Raw genomic sequence first — 25172 nt, forward strand, 5'->3', positions numbered from 1 at the left:
TTTCCTTGCAAACAGCACCTGACCTGGCTAAAAGTCTGATTATGTAGGGATCTAATTAAGAACAGAAGACGTCTATCAATGGAACTTTTCAGCAATTTTGACCACAACAATTCCCTTGGGATTGAATCAAACGCTGCCTTTAGATCAATAAAAGCAGTAAAAAGTTTACCACCTGGTATGGTGGTGTATTTATCAACCAGGTGCGCTAGGACAAAGCAGTGGTCCAATGTGGCACAGCCCGCTTTGAACCCAATCTGTTCAACACCAATAATGTTGGATTCCTCGACCCAGGTGAGGAGTCTGCGTTGGAGATATTTAGCATACAATTTTCCAATGGTGGAGAGCAGACTTATAGGACGATAATCGGCTGGGTTGTTCCTATTTCCTTGTTTAAAAACAGGAACAATGATTGCTAGACTCCAGGAGATAGGGATCCTGCCAGAGGTATTAATATGGGTGAAGAGTGTTGCTAAAAGAGGAATCCACCACTCGGGATTAGATTTTAGCAAATCAGGAGGTATAGCATCAGGGCCAGAAGCTTTGCCTGACTTGAGTTCAGAGATAAACTCACTAATCTCAGCGTGAGTCACGGGATGCCAATCCGGAATTGCAGGGGACAGTTGTGGTCCAAGTCCAGTCGTGACTATTGAAGCCTGGAAGATTGACCCAAAATGGTTTTCCCAATCTCTGTTAGAGATACAACAGAGGGGGAATTCTTGATGACCAGGCAACGAACTGGCAACAATTTGCCAAAATAGTCGAGTGTCCTTCTGCTGGATGGAGAGGAGAAGTAAATCCCACTTCTCATTTTCTTTAGCCCTCTTTTTCTTAACAATTAATCCTTTATACTCCCGCTTCAGGCGATAATAGTCCTCAGGTAGGCGTTTATCCCCTCGATTATGATAAAGCAGGTAAACCTGACTAATCTTGTTCCTAAGCAGCAGACATTCTTCATCAAACCAGGGATTGCTTCTTGGATAATATGGGCCACTTGGCCTATGGTCAGCTCCTAGCTCCCTTTGGACACTATTAATTAGTGATTCGAAAGACGAGGTTGCCTCTGTGTCACTGCATGTTAGGGCCTGGTTGTATAGGCTAAGACACTCCGGAGATGATAAAAGAGAGTGGAACTTCCTTTCAGTCTTGGAAGACCATTTGATCCTCCTTGCATACGAGGCCACGTAGGGATCCAATATTTGGGGGCCCCTAGGCAGATGTATATTTGAAAAGAGCCCAATAATTGTAACCAGGGGGTAGTGGGGCATTCCACAAAAAAGACATGGACTGCCTGTCTTAGTAGCTGGGAAACCAGCACAAAATCGATAACACTACACCCCCGTGAGGAACTGAAAGTAAATTCACCCGCTAGATCGCCTGGGGTACTCCCTTTAAGGATTATCTTATTATGTTGGGATGCTAAAAGGGCTAGCTGAACGCCGGCAAAATTTGTTAATTCATCCTTAGAATGCCTGGCTGAAATCTGGTGTCCTATGGCCTGGCAGATTTCTTGGGAGTAGAGTGCCTCAATCGATGGGGCAACTTAGCCTCCCAATCGGGCATTAAAGTCGCCCCCTATAAAGATGTGCAGCGCTGGAAATTTGGTTTCAATACAGGTAATATAACTCTCCAGCTCGCCCCATTGAGCCTTAGTGTCGACTTGCCTCACCGTCGGGGGAAGGTAGACGTTGAACACTAACATTTTGCTGCGACCTCTCTTAATTAGGAGCGCGATGGCTAAGGAGCCACAGGGGGGCAGCTCCACTGTCTCCACTTTTAAAGAGGTAGAGACTAAGCAAGCTAAGCCACCCTTAGGTTTTCCCGTTGTAGATTGTTTGGTAGCAGCCAAAGAAATGGCTGTAAATCCTGTAAGGGATATCTTATCACATGCCCAGGTCTCCTGAAGCAGGACCACATTGAATGACTGAATATAGTTGATAAATTCTGTGGTGCCGCACCTTCTCCCCCAACCTGCTATGTTCCACGAGAAGCATTTAAGTGTGCATGGGGGGAATGCCAGGTTTGCTAGTCATTCTGTATAATTAATTTTTTCCAGAGAGCCCTTCAGATCCAAAAAGATACACCCGTTATCAGATGGGAGTGTCACCCTCTTGGGAGACAAAGGCAAGGAAGAGGGGGAGGGAGGCGAGCCTTGTTCATGAGGCTGTAGGGCTCTGAACGCAGTCCAGTTTGTGCTTGTAACATTAGTTGGTTGCTTAGCTGGCAGGCATTCAGTGACATCAGCAGACGGGGTTTGAAGTAGCCCTGGATCTTCAAATTTACGAATTGGACATTCTGGAGAAAGGGCCGAGGGAACTGCCTCTGGTAAATCGGTGTGGACTCCCTGAAGTCCAAGGGGATCCTTATCAGGTAGTGAAAGACTCCAAAGCTTGGATTTAACTGCAGTCAGACGCTTTATAATTTGGGCCCTTTCTGATTGTGGGAGCGCACGAAAGGAGTCGAAAAGCTGTATCTCCTCTAGATTCCAGAGATTGTCTAGAAATGAATCGATTTCATGGATGGATGGAATCCCAGAGGCACTGGCCTGAGGCTTTTTCATTAAGGAGCCTTGGAAGCCCTGGGCTGGTGTCGCTTCCTTTGGAGCCATCTCTTCTCAGCTGATCAAATCATGGCAAACTTCCTGATGAGATGTACCTCGCTGAGGGGGGTTGGTTTTACCGTCTGTAGGAGGAACAGCCAGGGTACCATCTGAGAGGATGCCATCAGGAGGTCTTACAGGAATGGATGAGTATTTAGTAGATGGACTAGTATCGGGAATGGCATTCAAAATTGGCACATTAATATGTGCTGTTAAGGGTCTTTTTGGGGGCTATAAATCTCCTGATGCTCACAGGTTGTCGATTTCTTAAAAGTGGCTTAATCGACATATCTTTGAAGACTCTACTTGGTAAGATGCCGAAAGCTCTTAGCAGAGATCTTCTCCTGAAGAATAGTTTAGGGGTGTTGGGGTTGTCAAAATTGAGAAACACTCTGGTACAATATACAGAGGAGGGTAAAAGTTCAACCTCCTTCAAATCATCAGCAGTCAACCACAATAACTAGTATATGGCCCCTTGCCAGCTGTATTGAATCCCATTGAGGCAAATTGCCATTAATGGGATTAATATTAAGGGCCACCTGTTTTGGCTGTAAAACCAAGTGGCTGCCCACGTCCAGAGGCGTGGAATTGGACCCACTGGCAGGGCCACACCAACCAGTACTCTCGCTGGGGGCCGACAGGGAGAGCTGTGTCACTGCATCAGGTTGCCGAGCAGTCAGTCCAGGGCAACCACCGGTAACTCAGGAAACTAAGCAGTCTAAAGTACTTATTATTTTATCAAGCTGTGACTGTATGCTCGCTGTTGTTTCTGCAACCAAGAAACATTGCTGGGCCAAAAGTTCAATAAGGGTAGGCTCATTTGAAGGTTGAGGGGGGACTGTAGTTTTTGGAGAACCTTTGTTCTCAATTCGGGGGGATGACACCCTCAGCCAACAGAGGATCACGACGACCAGCAGCAGTCTGATAAAAGGGAGCTAGAGTTTCCAAACAGGGAGGTCGAGGTCGAGTTAAAGCAAGGTCCTCAATCTTGGATTGCTTCAGGGAAGGTTGGGGAGCCAGGTCAGTAAGGGATCTGGTTCTTTTCCTTGACTTCATTATGTTAAATAACGCAACAGAGGGGGAGCTGTATAATATAACAAAAAGTCTAGTTTCTGAGGCGAGTCCGGAGGGAGTGGAGTCGAGAGGAAACAAACAAACCCTGATGCAAATAATAACTGAACTCCTCACAAGTAAGGCAAGAATCCTACCCTCCCGGCAGAGCAGGGAGCAGGGAGTAAGTAAAAATGATAAAATAAATAGAGTAATAAAAATGGTAGATAAAAATAATGACGATAAGCAGCAATCAGATAAAAGGGAGCTAAAGTTTCCGAACAGGGAGGTCGAGGTCCGTCTGACAGCAGAAGTAAATTAATTTTACTTTAAATTAATAGATAACCATAAGCCAAACAAACTTACAGCCAAACCAAAACAGTCTCGAAAATAAAGGTTTTTTTTTTTCCTGGATAGGTTCCAAAAACAAACAGCTCTAAATCCCCTCCAAGGTTAGGGGCCTCCACTGAGGTTTGTCAACAAGTCCGGTAATCCGAATTTCAGGCCTTGCAAGGAGAAGTCACAGGAATAGTCTAAGCCAGGAATGCAGGAGCCCTGGCTTGTAGTATTGTTAAAATGTATCTAAAACAAATGGTAGCCACACTATATGTGCTTTTATAAAGTCCGGTATAGAATAAAATAGATTAAAAATGAATTAAAAATATAAAAATACTTATATGTACGTTTAAAAAGAAAAACCTAATTTACTTTTGGAAGAGCTCCTTACAGCCGTTGCTGCCTGTCCTCCATTCCTCCATCATCCATCCACAGTCCTGAAATTACAAATGTTGCAACACCAGGGCCGTCATTCACACTTACGAATGACAGCAGAGGCGTTGCAACAACAATCATCCTACCTGTACCCCCACCCCACCCTGCTGGGATTTACGTTACGAGGATGTAGCGAGCCATCAGTTCCTTTGCCTGCTTGGGTGCATTTGCAGAAAAAAGAGGCCTAAAGTAGTGAGAGATACACAAGATCAACAGTGGGAAATCTGGCAGCACTGATCTCACATGATCTCACACTACAGTACTTTAGGCCTCTGTTCCCTGCTCACCAAGGCCTGCACGACATCCAGGGCAAAATGCTTTGGAAACAAAGGGGAGGCCTCTTTGTTTTCAAAGACTTTTGCCCTGGATCTCGTGCACTCCTTAGTTTGTAGGGAACACAGGCCTAAAGTACTGCAGTGTGAGATCCCGCAAGATTATTAGTGTGAGATCTTGCACTTCTCATCTTGTGTGATCTCGCACCAAAGTAGTTTAGGCCTCTGTTCTCTGCGAACTAAAGCCTGTACCAGATCCAGCCAAAAAACCCTTGCCAGCCGATGACACTTTGGGGCAGCAAAATAGCCATTCTTGAAGCCTCCCAACCTTTCCACTCTCAGCGTGAAGAGCGTTTACAAGCCAATGGGAGGCTTCAATCAAGGGACTTCCCTCCAAAGTCTCATCGCTGGGATCAAGGAACGGGCCGAGCGGGAGTCCTGCCTGCCAGACAGACGCCGTGTACTAGCTGCTCCAAGGTACACCGGGAAAGAAGGAGGTTTTTCAAAATTGTTTCAGTTCTCACAGGTCTCTGCTGAAATTAACCCACCTCAATAAATCTTAAATTTTCTCCTTATTCCTCCTTGCATGTTTCCCCTGATTATTCCTTTACTCAAAACAGACTTTCATTGAGATTTACACATATATAGATAATTGTAAAGAAAGAGATGTTTTCTAGATATTTTCAAAGCTTTCAGGATTCATGAATATAGAAATCATCCTGTCTATATCATACCACTGTAAGCATGCAAACATAAAACTGAAAGGAATTCTGGAAAAATTCAGAAGGAAATTTATTTATTTATTTATTTATTTATTTATTTATTCAAATTTCTATACCGCCCTTCTCCTTTCGGACTCAGGGCGGTGAACAGCCAGATAAAAAACATCTATACAAACATCACAGTTAAAAATAAAGTTAAAATAATTTATAAATTTGGCCCATAATTTAAAACTTGTCAATTAAAATAAATATTACAATTTTTAAAACTAACCCTAAAATCAGGACAGACCGGCTAGCTGAAAAAAATAAGTTTTTAGGGCCCGACGAAAAATCCGGAGGTCGGAGATCACTCGTATCTCTGGGGGTAGATTGTTCCATAGGGTAGGTGCCACCACAGAGAAGGCTCTCCTCCTGGGGGTCGTCAGCCGGCATTGTCTGGCCGACGGCACCCTGAGGAGGCCCTCTCTGTGGGAGCGAACTGGCCGGTGGGAGACTATTGGTGGCAGAAGGCGATCCCGTAAGTACCCTGGCCCTAAGCCATGGAGCGCTTTAAAGGTGATCACCAAGACCTTGAAGCGCACCCGGAAGTCCACCGGAAGCCAATGCAGCTCGCGCAGGAGAGGAGTCACATGGGAGCGCCCCGTCGCTCCTATAATCCCCCGCGCAGTCAATTCACTTGACTTTGTACGGTTTGATCTTTTTCTCTAACCCTGTTATCATTTTCATTTCTCTTTTGCTTTGAAGGTAATAATGGTCAGGAGAATCACGATTCCTGTGAACTGTTCCAAGTGATCAATGCTAAAGATGGAATGGAGAAGTTTGGAATTCGAATGGAATTAGAAACCCATGAGAGAAAAGAGTCAAATGATTGGAATCAGGAAAGCTCATCTTCCACCGAGGCTCCGATGCAAGACTTTCTTGCCCAACAGGAGAAAATAAGGAAAAAATATATTGGGGAAAGTGTGAAGCCAATCAAAGCTAAATTACAAGTAAAAGAACACTATATAAGCCAAAACAAAGGAGAAGATTCTATAAGAAGACACAACGGACAAAGTTACAATGGGACATTCATTCCTTCTCTTGGAAATAAGTTCCTTACATCTCAAAAAGTGATTGATACAAAAGAGAAGCCTTACAAATGTTTGGAATGTGGAACATGTTTTAGAACAAGCAGGCAACTTACTTCCCATGAAGGGATTCACACTGGGGATAAGGTACACAAATGCAGAGAGTCTGGTAACAGGTTCAGAAGACGTAATAATCTTATTTCCCATAAAAGGATCCACTCAGGAGAGAAACCGTATAAATGCATGGAGTGTGGAAAGACCTTTCCTCAGAGCAGTGTCCTAAGAGTACACGAAAGGCTCCACACAGGGGAGAAGCCGTATAAATGCATGGAATGTGGAAAGACCTTTGCTCGAAGATGTCATCTAATTTCCCATAAGAGGATCCACACAGGGGAAAAGCCATTTAAATGCATGGAGTGTGGAAAGACCTTTGCTCGAAGATGTCATCTAATTTCCCATAAGAGGATCCACACAGGCGAAAAGCCATTTAAATGCATGGAGTGTGGAAAGACCTTTGCTGAGAGCTCTGCCTTAAGAGTACATGAAAGGCTCCACACAGGGGAGAAACCATATAAATGCATGGAATGTGGAAAGACCTTTGCTCAAAGAGTTCATCTTATTCACCATATGATGATCCACACAGGGGAAAAGCCATTTAAATGTATGGAGTGTGGAAAGACCTTTGCTGAGAGCTCTGCCTTAAGAGTACATGAAAGGCTCCACACAGGGGAGAAACCATATAAATGCATGGAATGTGGAAAGGCCTTTGCTCAAAGAGGTCATCTTGTTTCCCATAAGAGGATCCATACAGGGGAAAAGCCATTTAAATGCATGGAGTGCGGAAAAACCTTTGCTCAGAGCAGTGTCCAACGAGCACACGAAAGGCTCCACACAGGGGAGAAACCATATAAATGCATGGAATGTGGAAAGAGCTTTGCTCGAAGAGGTCATCTTGTTTCCCATAAGAGGATCCACACAGGGGAAAAGCCATTTAAATGCATGGAGTGCGGAAAAACCTTTGCTCAGAGCAGTGTCCAACGAGCACACAAAAGGCTCCACACAGGGGAGAAACCATATAAATGCATGGAATGTGGAAAGAGCTTTGCTCGAAGAGGTCATCTTGTTTTCCATGAGACTATCCACACAGGGGAAAAGCCATTTAAATGCATGTAGTGCGGAAAAACCTTTGCTCTAAGAGGTTATCTTGTTTCCCATAAGAGGATCCACACAGGGGAAAAGCCATTTAAATGCATGGAGTGTGGAAAAACCTTTGCTCAGAGCAGTGTCCAACGAGCACACGAAACGCAGCACACAGGGGAGAAGCCATTTAAATGCATGGAATGTGGAAAGACCTTTGGTCAAAGAGGTCGTCTTATTCGCCATAAGATGATCCACACAGGGGAGAAACCGTATAAATGCATGGAATGTGGAAAGATCTTTGCTCAAAGAGGTCATCTTATTCGCCATAAGACAATCCACACAGGGGAAAAGCCATTTAAATGCATGGAGTGCGGAAAAACCTTTGCTCAAAGAGGTTATCTTGTTTCCCATAAGAGGATCCACACATGGGAGAAGCCGTATAAATGCATGGAATGTGGAAAGACCTTTACTCATAGAAATGGACTTACTCTCCACAAAATGATCCACACAGGGGAAAAACCATTTAAATGCATGGAATGTGGAAAGACCTTTACTCATAGAAATGGACTTACTCTCCACAAAATGATCCACAGAGGGGAAATGCCATTTAAATGCATGGAATGTGGAAAGGCCTTTGCTCGAAGAGGTCATCTTATTCGTCATAAGACAATCCACACAGGGGAGAAACCATTTAAATGCATGGAATGTGGAAAGGCCTTTGCTCGAAGAGGTCACGTTATTCGCCATAAGACAATCCACACAAGGGAGAAGCCATATAAATGAATGGAGTGTGGAAAGGCCTTTGCTCAGAAAGGTAGTCTTACTTCTCATAAAAGGATCCACGCTCAGGGGAAACTGAATAGCAATAGTAATTCCACTTAGACTTATATACCACTCCACAATGCTTTACCTCTTTGAGCAGTTTACAAAGTCAGCATATGGTGTCCAGCAATCTGGGTCCTCATTTTACCCACCTCAGAAGGATGAAAGCTGAATCAACCATGACCCTGTCAGAATCAAACTTCTGGCTGTGGGCAATTAGCCTATAGTACTGCATTCTAACCACTGATCCACCACATCTCTATAGATTTTTTTTCATTTTACTTTTTTTTTAATAAAAAAGTTTTTTATTTTATGAACAAACAAATATCCAATATATAATCAATCATTCATTATATCATCTAAGTACATCTTTTCATTTCATTTAATGTAACATTTCCCCCGCATTTACTTATCTGTTAATACATTTATCTGTATCCTAACCCAACCTTCAACCCCTCCTCCCCACGCCCCCAGAGCAAAAACAGGGTATAACATTTAACAAACATATGCTAAAATATTCTAACTTACTGCAAGATTCAAAACTCCCTCACACACTTTAACTCCCTTTTTACAAATTATTCATCAACCTTCCTTTTATAAATTCTGAAAATCAATTAAATTAAATTCTTCCTAAGTATAAAAGCCTTTTTCTTGGCATGTAATCCAATAACTTTTAGAGTTTTAGAAACATTAACAAACACTTATAAATTTCATTCAAACCAAACATCATTCTTTTTCAACATGTAAAATACTAAAATCTCATATTAAACGTTCTAAAAATCTCTTACTACATCAATAAAATATTCTTACTTCGTTTCTCAGAATATAAATTCACAACCTTCAGGAAACTCCATTAAATTTTTATTAACCATTTTACTCTTCTTCCTTTCTTCCTTCTGCTTTTATTCTCAAGATTCAAACATTTTAAAATCTTAATACATCAGTAAAACATTCTTCATTCCTTTCTTTCTATATTTTTTCCAGTTCTTCTTCTTTCCCACTGTTTTTATTTTAGAGAGTTTTTGAATTTTAATTTGAGGTTGATGTATCTTTAAAACTCGTTCCCTTCTTAGAATTATTTCCTCTAGTTTGAAACCCCCATATCGACTCTTCTTGCTTGTATAGTCGATCAATCCATTCCTTTGTCTGTAGAACCAAAAATTGTCACGATAGGATTTATCAGTTTGCAATAAAGAGTCTACTCATTGCTTTTCAATTATTTGTGTAGAAACCTCTGCCAAGTCCTTTGTTTCGCCTATATCAACCTCCATCTTAGACCTGACTGTCGAGATCCCTCGACACTGTGATCCGCAGCGGCACACATGAAACCTGCCTGACATCCACCGTTACTAAAGGACCTGTGGGGGGTGGATGGGGGGGTTGGTTGGTGGCTCACACGCACCTCGGTGGTGGGGGTGTTTTCTTTCTAGGCGGTCGGTCACGCAGCGGCCGGCATAGGGTGGACCCTTTTCCAGGTACCTTCCGGACGCTGGATTGCTGAGAAGACGTTGCGCGCATGCGCCATTAAGGTTATACCCGGAAGGGCGTTGTATCAGCTGGCGCGAGTGTTTAAAAGGCGTGAGGAGGCAATTGCCTCTAACGCCGACTTTGTGCTTAAACGCATTTTGTGTCACTTCTTGTTCTCCGAACTACACGAATGGATTAAACGGCTGAAGCAACCAACCGCTGTCTGGGGCGTTTTCTTTCCGTTCGTTTCTAGCGCAGCATCGAGTAGACACTGACGACTTCTTTGTCTTCCAAAGTCACACAGGGCTGGAAAATCTCTGCCTCCCCCACGACCAGCAGATCCCTATTGTGCTGCAAATCAGACTTTCGAAAGATTCCATCAATTGACTCCAAAAGAGCAGAAATAAAAGAGTTTAAAAGTTCTTGAAAGGCCTTAACAGTCACAACTTGTGAGTTTGCTGACTCATCCAGCAGTAATCTTCCAGCCCCCCCCCCCGGTCTCCATGCCCTCAGGCGCCATTTCTTTTCCTTTTAAACGAAGTTTCAAAATACTTGCATTTTTTTATTTTTCTGAATTTGCTCTGCCAGCATCCATAATCAAAATTTTTGTAATCCTTAAAATTGCATAGCTGGTGTGGTCACGAACGCCTTGGTCTGCATAAAGCAGACTCGTCCCGGATCTGGAGCACTGAAGAGTTTACAGGGAGCTCTCACCCTGCACACCCCAGGCTTAAAAAGAAAAACCTGGGGGTCTAGGGGAGCTATACCCAGACCCTTCTGCTCTTCTCTCCCCCTTCTTCCCCTGCTCGGGGATTGGGGGGAGAGTTTTAAGCCGCTAGACAGCAGATTTTCGCTGTTCTAGCGGCTAACAGAATCACGGGGCTGGAGCTCTCGAAGGAGCGTCCATCGGCATTCGTGGGGCCACAGGAAGTCCTCCACGTCTCTATAGATTTTGATCTGTATGCATATTGTGCCTTTCGGATCCAAACGAGACAAGGTAGAATCCAAGAAAATGAAATTTAATGTGGAGAAAAGTAAGCTTTTACAGCTGGGCAGGAAAAACAGATTACCTGAAACCTGGCTGGAAAATAGTAACTGAAGGGTCCTTGGAGTCGGAATGGATGATCAATTAACCACGAATCACCTGTGTGCAGCAGCAGCCAAAAACGAATAAAATCCTTGGTTGTATAAACAGAGGCATAGAATCAAAATCACATGAAGTATTAGTACCGCTGTGTAAAGCCTTAGTAAGACCACACCTGGAATACTGGTTGATTCAGGGGATTTCTTTAGTGTTAACTAATAGTGTTAGCTATTTTTGTTACAGGGATAATTTGTATTGGAGCAGCCTGCAGGTCTCCCAAAGGCTCTGTGCACCCTGTTTTTGCAAAAAACGGGCCCGTTTTTTAAAAAACAGGACACGAGGAACAAGGCTTCAGGAGGCCAAAAATGGCTGTATTCCATGTATTTTACTGTTACTATCTTCCTTAGTGGGTCGTGCAAACCGCTATTCCGAACAATGCTATTTATAGGGGGTGGGGGTGGGGGCAGTGGTGGGTTGGCCCGGTTCTCACCGGTTCTATAGAACCGGTCGTAAAACCGTCATGAGGCCCCGCCCACCGACCCCAACATTAGCCAAACACTTCTGCGTATGTGCAGAAGAGCGCGTGCATGCACGAGCGGCCCTGCTGCAAACCGGTAGTAAAGGTAAGTAGAACCCACCTCTGGGTGGGGGGCACTGAGGAGGAGTTTGTAGTACCAAGGGGGCGGTGGGCTGAAAAAGTTTGGGAACCACTGATCTGGGCTTTGATGATTAGCTATGGGATTATGGAAATAATGTAGACAAATGTTAATCTTAGAGTAAGAGTTTGATATATTTTTACTTATATCTGTACCAAAGAAAGTTGGAATTCATTCTTTTTCAGTTTTCCTTCTTTTCCTCTATCTTTCTTTCACTTTCACTCTTTCTTTCCTGAGCCTTTTTTATTTCAAATGTTCTTTATTTGTTTATCCCCTAGCTTTGTATTTTTGGATGTATGAAGGATCAAATACTCAGCCATTGTAATTCTAAATTCCTTATTTACAGAAACAATACCAACATTTAGAATGAAATCCACTGGGAGCCCTCTAACCAAAAAGTGTTTATCGAGAGAAGATAATATTTGTAGCTCAGGGTTGAACTGTGAGGTCCTTGGTGCTCTCTGAGCTTGATGGTTTTTTTGCAGATGTTTCATTACCAAACTAGGTAACATCATCAGTACTAGAAGGGAGTGGAGATTGCTCTTCTTTTCTTTTCTTTTTTTTTATTGAAAAGTTTTATAAGAAATACAAACAATTTTCTCCCCCCCTTTCCCCTTCCCCACATAAATTGTACATTTTCTTATACATAAGAAATCCTACATATACATGTTTCCCTTAAAGAAAGCATTAAAATAAGACATTTTAATTACATTCGGAGTTGCTCTTCTCTTTCTTCCCTCATTCCACAACAAACCCTCTTCTTCTCCTCCTTTCTTTCCTTTCCCTCCCTCCTCTTCTCTCCTACTTTCTCCTACCTCTTCTCCCACCTCATCCTACTTCCTTTCCCTTTCCCCCACTTCTCTCTTCTTTTCCCCCTTCTCATCTTCACTCCTACTCGTGTCCCCTTCCCTTCCCTTCCTCCTCTCCTTTCTTCCATTCCTCACCCTCCCTCTCCTCTTCCTACCCCCTCCTCCTCTCTCCTTTCTAACTTCTTTGCTGTGAAATATTTTCCTCCTTTAGTGTCTGAGCAACTCCTGTATTCTACTCATAGAATATACTTTCTTCTGCTAAAACATTTCTCTATTCACCACTTTCCCCCCCCATCCCTTATCCCACCCTCCCCACCCCCACCCTGACTTCCCAGAGCAAAAACAGGGTATAGCATCTAACAAACATATGCTAAAATAAACTAACAAATTATAAAGTTCAAAGCTCCCACATGTTCTTTAACTCCCTTTGCTCCAATTCATCAACCTCCCTTTTATAAATTCTCAAAACCAATTAAATTAAATTCATTCTTCCTACTTATATAAAAAAAAACTTTTTCTTGATGTATAATCCGATACTTTAGCAGTGTTACAAAAATAATATAGTCTTATATTAAGCATTTTAAAAATCTCTTAATACCTTTAAAACACTTATTTACCAAATATAAATTTCAGAATCTACAGGAGGGTGTCTTTCAATTTTTCAATTAACCGTCTTAATACCTCTAACTTTTTAGAGAGCAGCCCTTAACTATCCAGAACTAATTATCATTTTGCAATAAAATTCTGAATTTAACATTAATCCTCTTCGCTTCAAAGGGTTAGACATCTTAAAAGCTTATACAATTTATCTCATATATCTTGTAAAATAATATAACCTTATGTTAAACATTTTAAAAATCTCTTAATACCATTAAAACACATATTTGCCCGATGCCAATTTCAAAATCCACAGGAAGATATCTTTCTTAATCTTCTGTTCTTCTCTTCTTTCTATATTTTTTCCAATCCTTTTTTTTTATAAATTCTTTCAACATTTCATTTCATTTTCATTTCATTTTATTAAATTTGTATACTGCCCTACTCCCGAAGGACTCAGGGCGGTGAACAGCCGTAAAATAAAACATATAGATACAAAATTTAAAATAGAGATAAAACTAATTAAATAAATTTGGCTGAACCATTTTAAAACCCCAATAAATTAAAACCAAATTTAAAATTCCATTTAAAAAGAGGAAAAATTTAGGTCAGGCCAGCTTGATGGAAAAGGAACGTCTTAAGCGCAGTCCCCCCAGTTTTATTTTTGAAACTTTTAAAATGGTGATTTGAGGTTGATGTTTCTGAAATACTTGTTCTCTTCTTGAGATCGCTTTTTCTAACTTGAAATCCCCATTTCGTCTCTTCTTGCTTGTATAATCATTCAATCCATTTCTTTATCCATATAGCCAAAATTTGTTGCCATAAAGATAGTCAGCTTGGAATAAAGAAACTATTTGTTGCTTTTCTGTCATTTGAATGGAAATGTCCACCAAAACCTTTGTTTCAACTGTACCAGCCAGTCTCTTAATCCTGTCCATCTCCTGATCTTCCATAAACAAATTCCTCTGAAAAATTTCCTGCTGTCCCTCTAACAACTGCTTATATTTTCCCGAACTGTTTTTTGAAAAAGCCCTTTCGATTGTATCCAACAGGGCTGAAGTAAAAAAGTCTAGAAGTTCTTGAAAAGCCTGGACAGTCACGGCTTGGGAACTTGCTGATTCACCAGCCCTGTTGTCAGCCATATTTCAGCCACTTTGTATTTATACAGCTATCAGGACAACAATTCAACTCTTTTCCACACAGTATAAAAACCAGATTTTAGTTAAAGTCAGTACCAAATTCTTTTCCTCAATACCAAATTCTTTTCCTGGCCGCTTCCACTTTAAAACTTTCTCTTAGGGTGTAATCCAGTAGCTGTATCACTGTTGCAAACGTTAACAAGCCTTAACGAGCACTTTCCCTGGTAAATTCCTCCTCCCGCTTTCAGGTGCCATTTTCTGCATTTTAAAACGGAATTAAAGTGTTACTTGCAAGTTTCCTTTTGTTTTCTCCTGATTTGCTCTGTCTGCTATCAAAGTAAAGATGTTAAAAGTCCCCCCATTGATTTTCAGCAGATTTTGGTCGCAGCTTCTAGCTCCGCTTTAGCGGAGTCGTCTCTGGTCCGGAGTTGCTTGACAGGCTTCAATAGGGAGCCCACACCCTTTGCGCCCCAAGATTTCTCCTAGCGCACTTGGGGGGCTCTACCTCCGCCTGTTGACTCTTCTCTCTCCCCTTTGCCCGGGGAGAAGGTTCCAAGCCTCCAGACAGCAGTTTTTCGGCTGTTCTGGGGCTTTTATGGAACCAGGGATCGGGCGCTCGTAAAAGAGCGTCTTCAAACCTTGCGGAGCCAAGTGGAAGTCCGAGTTTGCTCTTATTTTCATATACTAGTGCCGTGATGGCAAACCTGTGACATGCATTGCCATATCAGTGGACATGCCAGCTCAGCTCTGGGGTGCATGCGCGTGCCGGCCAGCTGATTTTTGGGCCTTCTGGGCCCACCAGAAGTAGGGAAACGGCCTGTTTCCTACCTCTGGAGGGCCTGGGGGTGGGTGGGGAAGGCCCGTTTTTCTTTCTTACCTGGCTCCAGATCCTCTCTATGCATCTGCGGAGGGCAAAAACAGCCTTTCCCACATCCTCGGAGACCCTCCGGAGGCCTAAACAGGCCCATTTCCCAACTCCTGGTGGGACAGGAAGTGACGTTTTTTGCTGTCCCCAGCCTCCAGAGACTCCTAGAGAGGTTCTGGAGGCTGGGGACAGCAAAAAACGTCACTTCCTGTTCCACCAAGAGTTGGGAAATGGGCACTTTCAGGCCTCCGAGGGAGTGGGAAAGGCTGTTTTTGCCCTCTGCAGATGCATAGAGAGGATCTGGAGCCAGGTAAGAAAAAAAACAGGCCTATCAGGCCATCGCGTGCCAGGAGTGAGGGGAAGGGGGGTTGCATGCGCAGGGGGGCCCCATGGAATTATGGGTGTGGGCACATGCACGCGCAAACCTCCCCCACCCACTCCCTTTCCTGGCACGCGATGGCAAAAAGGTTAGCCATCACTGTGCTAGTGGCTTACCCTGTCAGTGTTGATCAGTTGCTACACAAACAGTGTTTTGTTTGGTGCCAGGTTTCTACAGCTTCAGGCAGAGAAGAGCTATTCTGAACCCCTCCCTCAAATGTTCTTTAAAATACAGTTTCCCAGCATTCCTTTAGGAACCTCCAACATGCAATCTCTGGTTACTCATCCTAAAATGAATCCTCTTTACCTGGAGCTTCAAAATTTGCTGTTTGCTAGGAAGATGTGTAGCTAAAAGTCAGTCTACATTTAGTGTACATCTGACTTTGGGATAAAGTATATTTCGGACTATAAGATGCTCCGGTGTATAAGACGCACATTAGTTTTAGAGGTGGAAAACAAGAAAAAAAAAATCTGCCTCTTCCTCCCAGCATCCATCCGTATTCATCTGGCTAGCGTCCTTGCACCAAGAAGCAAACAGCCTGGTCAGCTTCAGCACATTATTGCAGCTCCAGTATATAGCTCGTCAGCAGCTGATTGGCGGTTGGATTGGGCTCCAAGAATACAGCTGATCAGATGTTCTAGTTGGCAGGGATCACTGCCATCCGTTCGCCATTGCCCGTTCACTGCCGCCGATCACCTCTGCCAACATTTGGCACCTAGAACAGCTGATTGGCAGCATTCTGGGAGGCTGATCCAACTGCCAATCAGCTGCTCAGTGTTCCCCTCACCCCCGCTGCAATATTCGATCTATAAGACACACAGAGATTTCCACTCACTTTTTTGGGGTGTGTGTGTATGGTGTGGTGTTAGAGATGGCTGGTTGCTTGGTTACTTTCTTCCTCCTGACCAGCCACCTGAGCGCATTCCTTGGGTTCCACAGGAAAGCTTTATTTTAGTTACAAAACCCCATCTAACTATTTCCCCACTCCCTCTGTTGTGTGTCAGCCCTAAAGCCTCTAAAATGACCTCAGCTATGTTCACTTCAGGGTTGACACTTAAATGAGAACAATAAAAGAAGTACAGAAAACTAGATTTTGTTATAAGAGTTTTTAAATATTAATGAAAAACTATTACATAATACCTGATAAAAACTAATAGAACTGTTACATAAGATATTTCCATATTGCTTTTCGATTGGCGTCACTTGCAATTTTCTTCATTTTCAATTGAGCATCATCGGCCATGTGATTTTTTTTTTTAATATACTTTATTGATTTTTAAAAAAATTTTTAAAAAGAAAACATCAAATCTCTGTTAACATCTGAGGTGTCGTGTAATTACATATTTACGTTATATACATTATATACCTATCGATTACATTCGAATCTACCATTATTGAAAATAGACATATCCTTACAATCTCGTTCTATTATTCCACCATTTGTACCACCTTTCCCATACTGCCTTGAATTTTGAATTCACATCATCGTTAAGAACACTTGTTAATTTTGCCATTTCTGCGCATTCTAGGATTTTGTTTATTATCACCTCTGGAGGGGTTTGTTTGTCCTTCCAGTATTTTGCAAAGATTAACCTGGCCGCTGTTATGACATGTATTATAAGATGTATCTTATCTTTAGAAAGTCCATCTCCGATCATTCCTAATAAGAAGATTTCAGGGGAAAGTTCTATGTCTTCTTCCACTATTTCCCGTAACCAGTTTCGTATTTTTGTCCAAAACTTTTTTGTCTCGGGGCAGGACCACCACATATGAAAGAAGGTGCCAACCTCCTTTCCACACTTCCAACATATTGCTGAAGCACTGGGAAATATTTTTGCTAATCTAGCTGGCGCTAGATACCATCTATGGAAAATTTTGTAATGGTTCTCCCTATAAATTGCTGATTTAGTCAGATTATAGTTTCTGTTCCAGGCCTCCTCCCAGTCATTGAAATTTAACCTATAACCAATGTTTTTTTCCCAAATATTTAATTGATTTCTAGCTATTTCTTCTGCCCTGTCCCCGCCTAGTAGAAAGTTGTAAAATTTCGCTAGCATTTTCTTTTCAATCCCCAACATAATTTTGTCCAAATTGTTGTGCTTCGCCTCAAAAAGATCCCTATCTTTTTGATATCTTGAGCTTATCTGTAGATAGCTCCACCAGTCTAAATTGAAGCCTTGATTTCTTAATGTTTCCCGTGATTTAAAGATACCATTATCATCTAATATGTCTTTATACGTGCCGAATTTCAAAGTATCTTTTATTTGAGGCCGTCAGGGCCTCCATGATTGAAAGCCAATTTGGCACTTTCACATAAAATCGTTGCCTAATTTCTTCCCATGTTTGAATAAGGGTCTCCCTTAATTTGTGTTTATGGAAATCTTCTTTTTTTTTGTGTGTGTTCTTTAAATCCCATAAATAGGCATGCCAGCCTGCCTGTAGATCGTGGCCTTCTAACGTCAAGATTCTCTTGTTTTGTAATGTAACCCATTCTATGATCCATACTAGTTTAGCCACTTTCTGATATACTTCCCAATCAGGTAATCCAAAGCCACCCATGTTTCTTTTCCCTTGCAGTGTCTTGTATGCAATCCTCGCCTTCTTCCCTTCCCATAAAAATTCTCGCACCTTCTTTTTCAGATTCAGGAAATATTTTTTATCGAGATTCACTGGTATAGTTTGGAATAAAAATATAATTTTGGGGAGAATGTTCATCTTAATTGCTGAGATCTTACCTGTAAAAGATAATTTTAACTTCTTCCATCTGTCTATATCCTGCTTTATTTTTTGTAATAATGGGATGTAGTTATCCTCCTTTAAAGAGGAATATCTTGAGGTGATCCATATTCCCAAGTACTTTATTTTCTTCACTATCTGAAGATCTAAGGAATTTTCTAGCTCTTTCTTATTTGCCTCTGTCATGTTTCTTGCTAAAATTTTAGTTTTTGTTTTATTAAGTTTAAAGCCGGCGACTTCTCCATACTGTTGTACTTCTTGGAGTAATTTGGGGCCAGATTTCAAGGGATCTTCTGTTATTAAGGCCACGTCATCTTGCAAAGGCTTGTGTTTTGAATATTTCTTTCTTAATTTGCAGTCCTTTAATTTCTTTGTTATCTCTGATCTTTCTAAGTAGAATTTCCAGCGCCATTATAAAAAGTAGAGGGGACAAGGGGCATCCCTGTCTAACTCCCTTTTGTATCCAAAATATCCGCGTCTTGTCCCCGTTTATTAAAATACTCACCCTCTGTTTATGGTAAATATTTTCAATCATTTTTCTAAAATTTGTTCCAAATCCCATTAAGTCAATTTGGTTGACCATAAATTTCCAGTTCAAGTTATCGAATGCCTTTTGGGCGTCCAAAAACACTAACGCCAACATCGGCTGTGTGATTTATCCTTAACCATTTTTCCACTGTAGGAGTAGGATCCCATTCCTTTAGCGGTAGGCCGATTAGACTAATAGTCATTATATTTGATATATTAGAAACACTTAGGTGACTTCTCTTCTCTGAACATATTGTGTTCATGTTTGAAAAACCCATTTCCGCTTCTGCTGAACTTACAGCAATTGTTCTGACAATATTTTTAGCTCTTTGAACAGTTTTAGGAATTGCATAGTTCTGGGAATTTTTAAACACATTTCTCACAAAATCTCGATAATCATTAATATCAATTTGGTAATTGAAAACATTAAATACGAGCAATTGTTCTTCACCTGCTTTCCATGGAACTACTACTTCTTCAATATTCCAGTAATCTGGTTCCAAAAATTTGAGAAACTGTAATTTATTCCTGTCTTGAAATTGGCTACAATCTGTTTTTAAATGTTCACAATCCATTAGCCTTTTCTTCAAATTCGTTACAATGTTTTCTAAAAGTCTTTCCCGAGGAAGCCCAACAAATCGATGATTTTTTACAAATTTTATATTTTTGAAGGTTTCTGAAGTAATTAATCCATCAACTTTTTTTTCGTATGGACCCTTTTCCTTTTGAAGCATTTGAAATGCTTTAATAGATCTTATCGCAAGTTCTTCAGCCTTTATTATGTCTATATGTTTTGCTTGCAGTGCATTTGAAAGAAGAGAAATTTCATTTAGAATATCAATCATCAATGCCAAATCAGTTATAAAATAGATATTTTCAAGACGGGCAGCCATACCTAAGTATTTTTCATTTGAATGAAAACAGTGATGTAGCGCTGGATAAGCGTGCCACACAGCTAGGGTTGACCTTAAACTACAGGCAGCCTATCGTGGTCCCAAAATACTACCAATTTCTATAATTTCAATTCCAAGTTGTTCGGATATTTTGGTAAGTTCAATTTGGTTCTTATTGGATTGATGAAAAATAGTATATATCTTATCAATAAATATTTTAAAATGATTTACTTGCTTTATTTCCTTTATCAAATTATCTAAAACAAGTTGGAGGCGATGGTTTAAACAGTGCCAGATTACTATGTTTGGAAACTCTTTTGCTATCCTAGTGCTCACTCCAGATTTTCTCCCAAGCATAACGCTGGCGCCATCGGAGCAAAATCCTATTAAAGTTTTTTTTAGATAGTTCTTAGTAAGCCCAACATTATTTAAACTTTGCATGACTGAAGAATATATTGTCTCTGCATCTTGTTTTTCCAATTCAATTAGCTCAAGGAAAATCGTTGGTGATGTATCTGAATCCTCAACTTTTAAGAAAAGTATCACAACTGGTTTGCAAGATACTGTTGAGGCTTCGTCAATAATCAAACATATTTTCAGATTATTTTCAATAATTTTAGTAAATAATTGTTTTTTAATTTCTCTTGCAATGAAATCAACTATTTTCACTGCGGTTTTACGTGAATGTAATCCTATTCCCATATCTAATCCATTTTTAATTTGCATTTCTATCTCATCTTCTGTGTCTGAAAATGGTTTACATCTTTGTGCCAGGCTGTAAACTGTATTAAATACTCTACAAATAATTTGTATATATTTCTCATTCATCTTATATTTTGCTGTTGAAGCCTCCTCGCCTTGTTTTATGTTCTCTTTACAAATATTATGAGCTTTTGATGAAAAATGTTCTTTCATTTTTTTCCTTAGAGAAGCTTGTTTTACCTCTCTATTTCTCCCTGCTGCCTCAATCTGAAAATGTTTCCATTCTTTTGACACATGAATATTTTTCATTTTTAGGAAGTCATGTTTTGCACAATGCTTGCAACCTAACTTTTTGTTAGAAATTTCCAAACCGTCATATTTTTCTTTGAAATTGTTATATTGTTGCATTGTCCAGCATTCAGGAAGACTGTTTTCAATTTTGGAGGTATCGTTATTTATTTCAATAACTGACAGGCTGTTTTCTCCAAATTGGAGTGGTTGGAGTGGTTGTGCTTGTTGTGGTTGTGACTGCTTTATATCATCCAAGGCCATTTCTGATACAACGGATTCCAATCTTGGTTTCTTACTGATTCTTACTGGAAAATTCTGTCGCCTTTTCATCCTGTTAAGGGCAACTGCAAAAAAAATTTAAAAATGTTTTAGTTTGGACTCAATTGTGGTTGTAAGTTACCTGTATTCCAGGGGTGAAATCTGTGGGCGTGGCTTAATTAGTGGGTGGGGCTTGGTGGTAAGGTGACTGGGTGGGCGTGGCCGAGTCAATGTCACTTCTTTGCCGTTTTTTAACCTACAAAACACAACACAACACAACTGGCTCACCCACAATGTAAAAGCAGCTGTGCTAGACTCAAAATGGCCCCGCAACAAGCAGGAACCTCAAAAGCCACTAAAAGCCCAAAAAACCAACTTTCACATTTTACACACACAAAATTCCACATACAGCTTTGTGAGATTTTATGTGTTTGTGTAGTTAGAGTGAAACACTACAGAAACACACTAAATCTCAGAAAGCTGCACAAATATTATTTTATTTTTATTTTTATATAAAAGCAGTTAAATTTAAAACTTCCTAAACTTTAAATGGCTAGGTCTAAAAAAAGAACAACTAAAAAAAACCCCAATTAACTATTTTTTTAAAGCTCCCAAAGGGGAAAAAAACTTACCCAATAGAACAGGGGTCTCCAACCTTGGCAACTTTAAGACTTATGGACTTCAACTCCCAGAATTCCTCAGCCAGCTTTGCTGGGAGTTGAAGTCCACAAGTCTTAAAGTTGCAGATAGAGCTGCTCACCGATGAGCTTGATTGCAGGCAGGGAGATTGCTGATGCAGTGGATTGCGTTGCGATCAGCTAAAGTAAGCAAGCTTGGGGGGGGGGAGAAAAAAACTTTTTTTTCTTTTAAATGGGTTTGACAATCCAAGCTGAGTTGCCTGATTAGCAGAGCTAATTAGCAGATCGTCAGAGCTGGGATCGTCAGAGCTTGGCTGGTCAGAGTCATTTAAAAGAGAAAAAAGCCTCTGATGATCGCGCAGCTCAGCTGGGCATGGGGGGCAGGGGCAGGGATTTTTGCTACCGGTTCTCCGAACTGCCCGCCGCCATCGCTACCTACTCGTTTGATTGGAGATACGTTCACAAGAACTGGTTATTTCCATAAACCTGGAAGAATCCCTCTTCTTGGGGTTTCAACTAATAACAGGGAAACTTACCCAGAGAAGCCACATTTCTGGAGTTCTCCAGCATGACTTCTTTATGAAGGGCTTTTTGATCCGGATCCAGTTGAGACGATTCCTCCTCGGAGAAATACACAGTGACGTCTTCAATGGTGACAAGACCCTGAGAAAGGAAGAAAAGCAAGTTTCAGCCTAGGAAAAATGTCTATGTTCTTCGCCTTCGTTGACCTATCCCAAAAGTTCAAAGTGAAAAAGGGGGCTCTTTCTTTGCCAGATTCAAAACTGGGCAAGAATGAAGTTGATTTCCTACCGGTAGTAAGAATCTTTCAGTGTAAATACTTTAGGCATCACACCTCAATAGTTTTGAGAAGAAGGCTAAGCTCATGTCAATCACATCAACCTCAATTTCTCTATTTCATGTTGCTGGTGGAAACCAGTGGTAGGATTCAGCCAGTTCGCACCTTTTCGGGAGAACCGGTTGTTAACTTTCTAAGCAGTTTGGAGAACCGGTTGTTGGAAGAAATCTTATTTTGTTTTTTCCCACTTTACAGGGCTAATCCTGTAAGGAAGGCAGGAAGGAAACATTCTGGTGTTGTTTCTAGCCTAATCTTTATTGCCCTGCTTATAGAAACTGCCTCTCTGGTTTACCGTTATTACATTGTAACAGCTACGGTGAAATGCCCATCGACGTGAGTGATGTTGAGTTGGCCACACCCACATTGTCACATGACCACCGAGCCACACCTAGCCATCTGGTCATTAGGGCAGAGGGTTAAATTATTTGAATCCCACCACTGGTGGAAACTAGTGTAAAATCCCAGCTGTACTAACAAAATGGAAGCTTGGCAAACGGCCCCCTCTACCGTTTCCCTGAAAATAAGCCCTCCCCAAAAATATTTAAACAGATGCACAGCCAGTCCAGGCCAGAACCCCTCCTCCTTCCTGGGGATGCTGGGTTTCTTCCAGGGAGGGGTGTAGCAACACAGCCGATCTGAAACTCTGTTTCTCCCTCCCCCCTACATGCAGGTAAAGGGACACTTGGGGTCGGACCTTCCCCCCCCTTGCTAGGATTCGAAAGACTGTATGAGGACTTTGCAAGACCCCCTTGCAAGTCCCAGCACATAGCTTCTCCCCCCCCCACGAAAGAGCCCCCCCCTCACTAGGCAGCGCCCATTACCTGCAAGGCTTTCCTGCACGTTGCAGCAAAAAGAGCCCAAGAGGGGAGGGAGGGACAAAGTCCTAGAGAGGCCAACTTTTCAGTGACATCATCACCCCACCCCTTGGGACCCCAAGGTCCAGCGTTTGAAACCCCACACACCAAACTGGTCAGAGATTCCTGCGCATGCTCGGTTTCTTCCTGAAACTTCTTAGGGTACCTTTGGTGTTTTTTTTTTTCTTTCTTTGCAGACCCCGCCCCTGAAGGAAGGCTTTTTTGCAAGTGGGGCTCAGGATGATGAGAGAGGAGGAGGAGCAGTGGTGGGATTCAGCCAGTTCGAACCGGTTCGGGAGAACCAGTAACTAAACTTTTTCGGGACTTCATGGAACCGGCTGAATAACCTTCCTCCCTGCCCACCTCTCCCCACCTCCCACCCCCCCCCACTTCCCCAAGGAGAGCTGACGCCCCTTCCCAGCCCCTCTCCTGCCCCCCCCAAACTCGCTCCTTACTGGGGATCTCCTTCGCTTCCAGAGATCTGGACCAGCCCCCTGGCCAGCAGTATCAGGGGGAGCCCAGCAGAGCACGTGGAAGCTTCTGCCCCACAAGCGCCCCGAAACAGAGAGGGAGAAAGACGCAGGTGCTTCCAGCCCCTGGGGAGGAAACGGTGGGTCTGGATTGCGGGGGAGAAGTTTTCTTAGAACTTTGGGATTGGGAGTGGCCCAGAAAAACGGAAGGACCAATGAGAATTCTCCCTTCTGCCGCGTCATCGGTTTGTGGGCAGAATCTCCCTTGTCTTCAACCACCTGAGGAGAGAGAAGAGAAAATGGGAGAGGTCCCTTCAGTCTTTTTTTTTTTTTACAATAGAATAGCATTCTTTATTGGCCAAGTGTGATTGGACACACAAGGAATTTGTCTTGGTGCATACGCTGTCAGTGTACATAAAAGAAAAGATACATTCATCAAGAATCATAAGGTACAACACTTAATGATAGTTATAGAATAAATAGAATAGAATTTTTTATTGGCCAAGTGTGATTGGACACACAAGGAATTTGTCTTGGTGCATACGCTCTCAGTGTACATAAAAGAAAAGGTACATTCGTCAAGAATCATAAGGTACAACAGTTAATGATAGTCATAGGGAAACAGTCAATATAAATCGTAAGGATAGCAGCAACAAGGTTGGTGTCATACAGTCATAAGTGGGAGGAGATGGGTGATAGGAACGATGAGAAGATTGTGATGCAGATTTAGACATTGTTTGACAAACTGAAACTAGTTTGACCGTGTTGAGGGAATTATTTGTTTAGCATAGTGATGGCGTTCAGAAAAAACTGTCCTTGTATCTAGTTGTTCTGGTGTGCAGTGCTCTATAGCGTCGTTTTGAGGGTAAGAGTTGAAGTTTTTGTCCAGGATGTGAGGGGTCTAAATATTTTCACAACCCTCTTTTGACTCGTGCAGTATACAGGTCCTCAATGAAAGGCAGATTGGTAGCCATTGTTTTTTCTGCAGTTTTCTCTGAAGTCTGTGTCTGTCTTGGGGGCAGATCAAAGGGGGGGGGTCATGGCTGCCCCGGAGGAGAGTATGGACTTCTTTTTGCCCCCTTCGGATCCTACCTGGAGTGGGAGTGTCACTCCCCCAATCACATGGAGTCACTGTCGTGCCCACCCCTCCCAAAAGCTTCTGCCTTTTGAGCCCTTCTGGCAAAGAGGCAGCCGAGGTTTTCTGACCCACCATAAATAGCAGAAATACCTGTGCGGCTTCCCCCACCCTGCATTTTGGGGGCAGAGAGGAGTCCTGCTTGCCTTTTGTAATCCAAGCCTTCCCTCTCCTCCCATTCTGGCAATGAGGAGGGGGGGAGATGGAGTGCTCCCCCACATCTCCTCCTTCCTGGGGATGATGCTGTGTTTCTTCTAGGGAGGGGGAAGCAACATGGATGGTCTGAAACTCTTGTCATACCCTCCCCCACCCCCACCCCGTAGATGGATGCAAAGGGACGGCAGGGGAACATGGGGCCACGGCCTTCCCCCGCCC

General features: G+C 42.2%; 2 protein-coding genes across 2 annotated transcripts in view; one reads left to right on the forward strand and one right to left on the reverse strand.

Annotated features, from left to right (window-relative positions):
* Positions 1–8627, forward strand: part of LOC117657876 (uncharacterized) — a 33821-nt gene extending 25194 nt beyond the window's left edge. Inside the window, 1 exon segment of the mRNA XM_087884933.1 lies at positions 6537–8627. Coding sequence (XP_087741059.1) covers positions 6537–8500 — 1964 coding nt within the window. The 3' untranslated portion in view covers positions 8501–8627.
* Positions 8628–19206: 10579 nt separating this feature from the next.
* On the reverse strand, positions 19207–23955 carry LOC117657888 (zinc finger protein 283-like). Its single transcript, XM_087884930.1, has 3 exons — positions 23648–23955; positions 22019–22145; positions 19207–21100 (listed from the first exon to the last, which is right to left on the reverse strand). The coding sequence occupies exons 1-3, from the start codon at positions 23903–23905 to the stop codon at positions 21096–21098; spliced, it is 390 nt and encodes a 129-aa protein (XP_087741056.1). The 5' UTR covers positions 23906–23955; the 3' UTR covers positions 19207–21095.
* Positions 23956–25172: the final 1217 nt, after the last annotated feature.

The sequence above is a fragment of the Pantherophis guttatus genome, chromosome 2 (genome assembly GCF_059756535.1).
Source record: "Pantherophis guttatus breed Tessera chromosome 2, ASM5975653v1, whole genome shotgun sequence".
Taxonomy (NCBI): Eukaryota; Metazoa; Chordata; class Lepidosauria; order Squamata; family Colubridae; genus Pantherophis; species Pantherophis guttatus.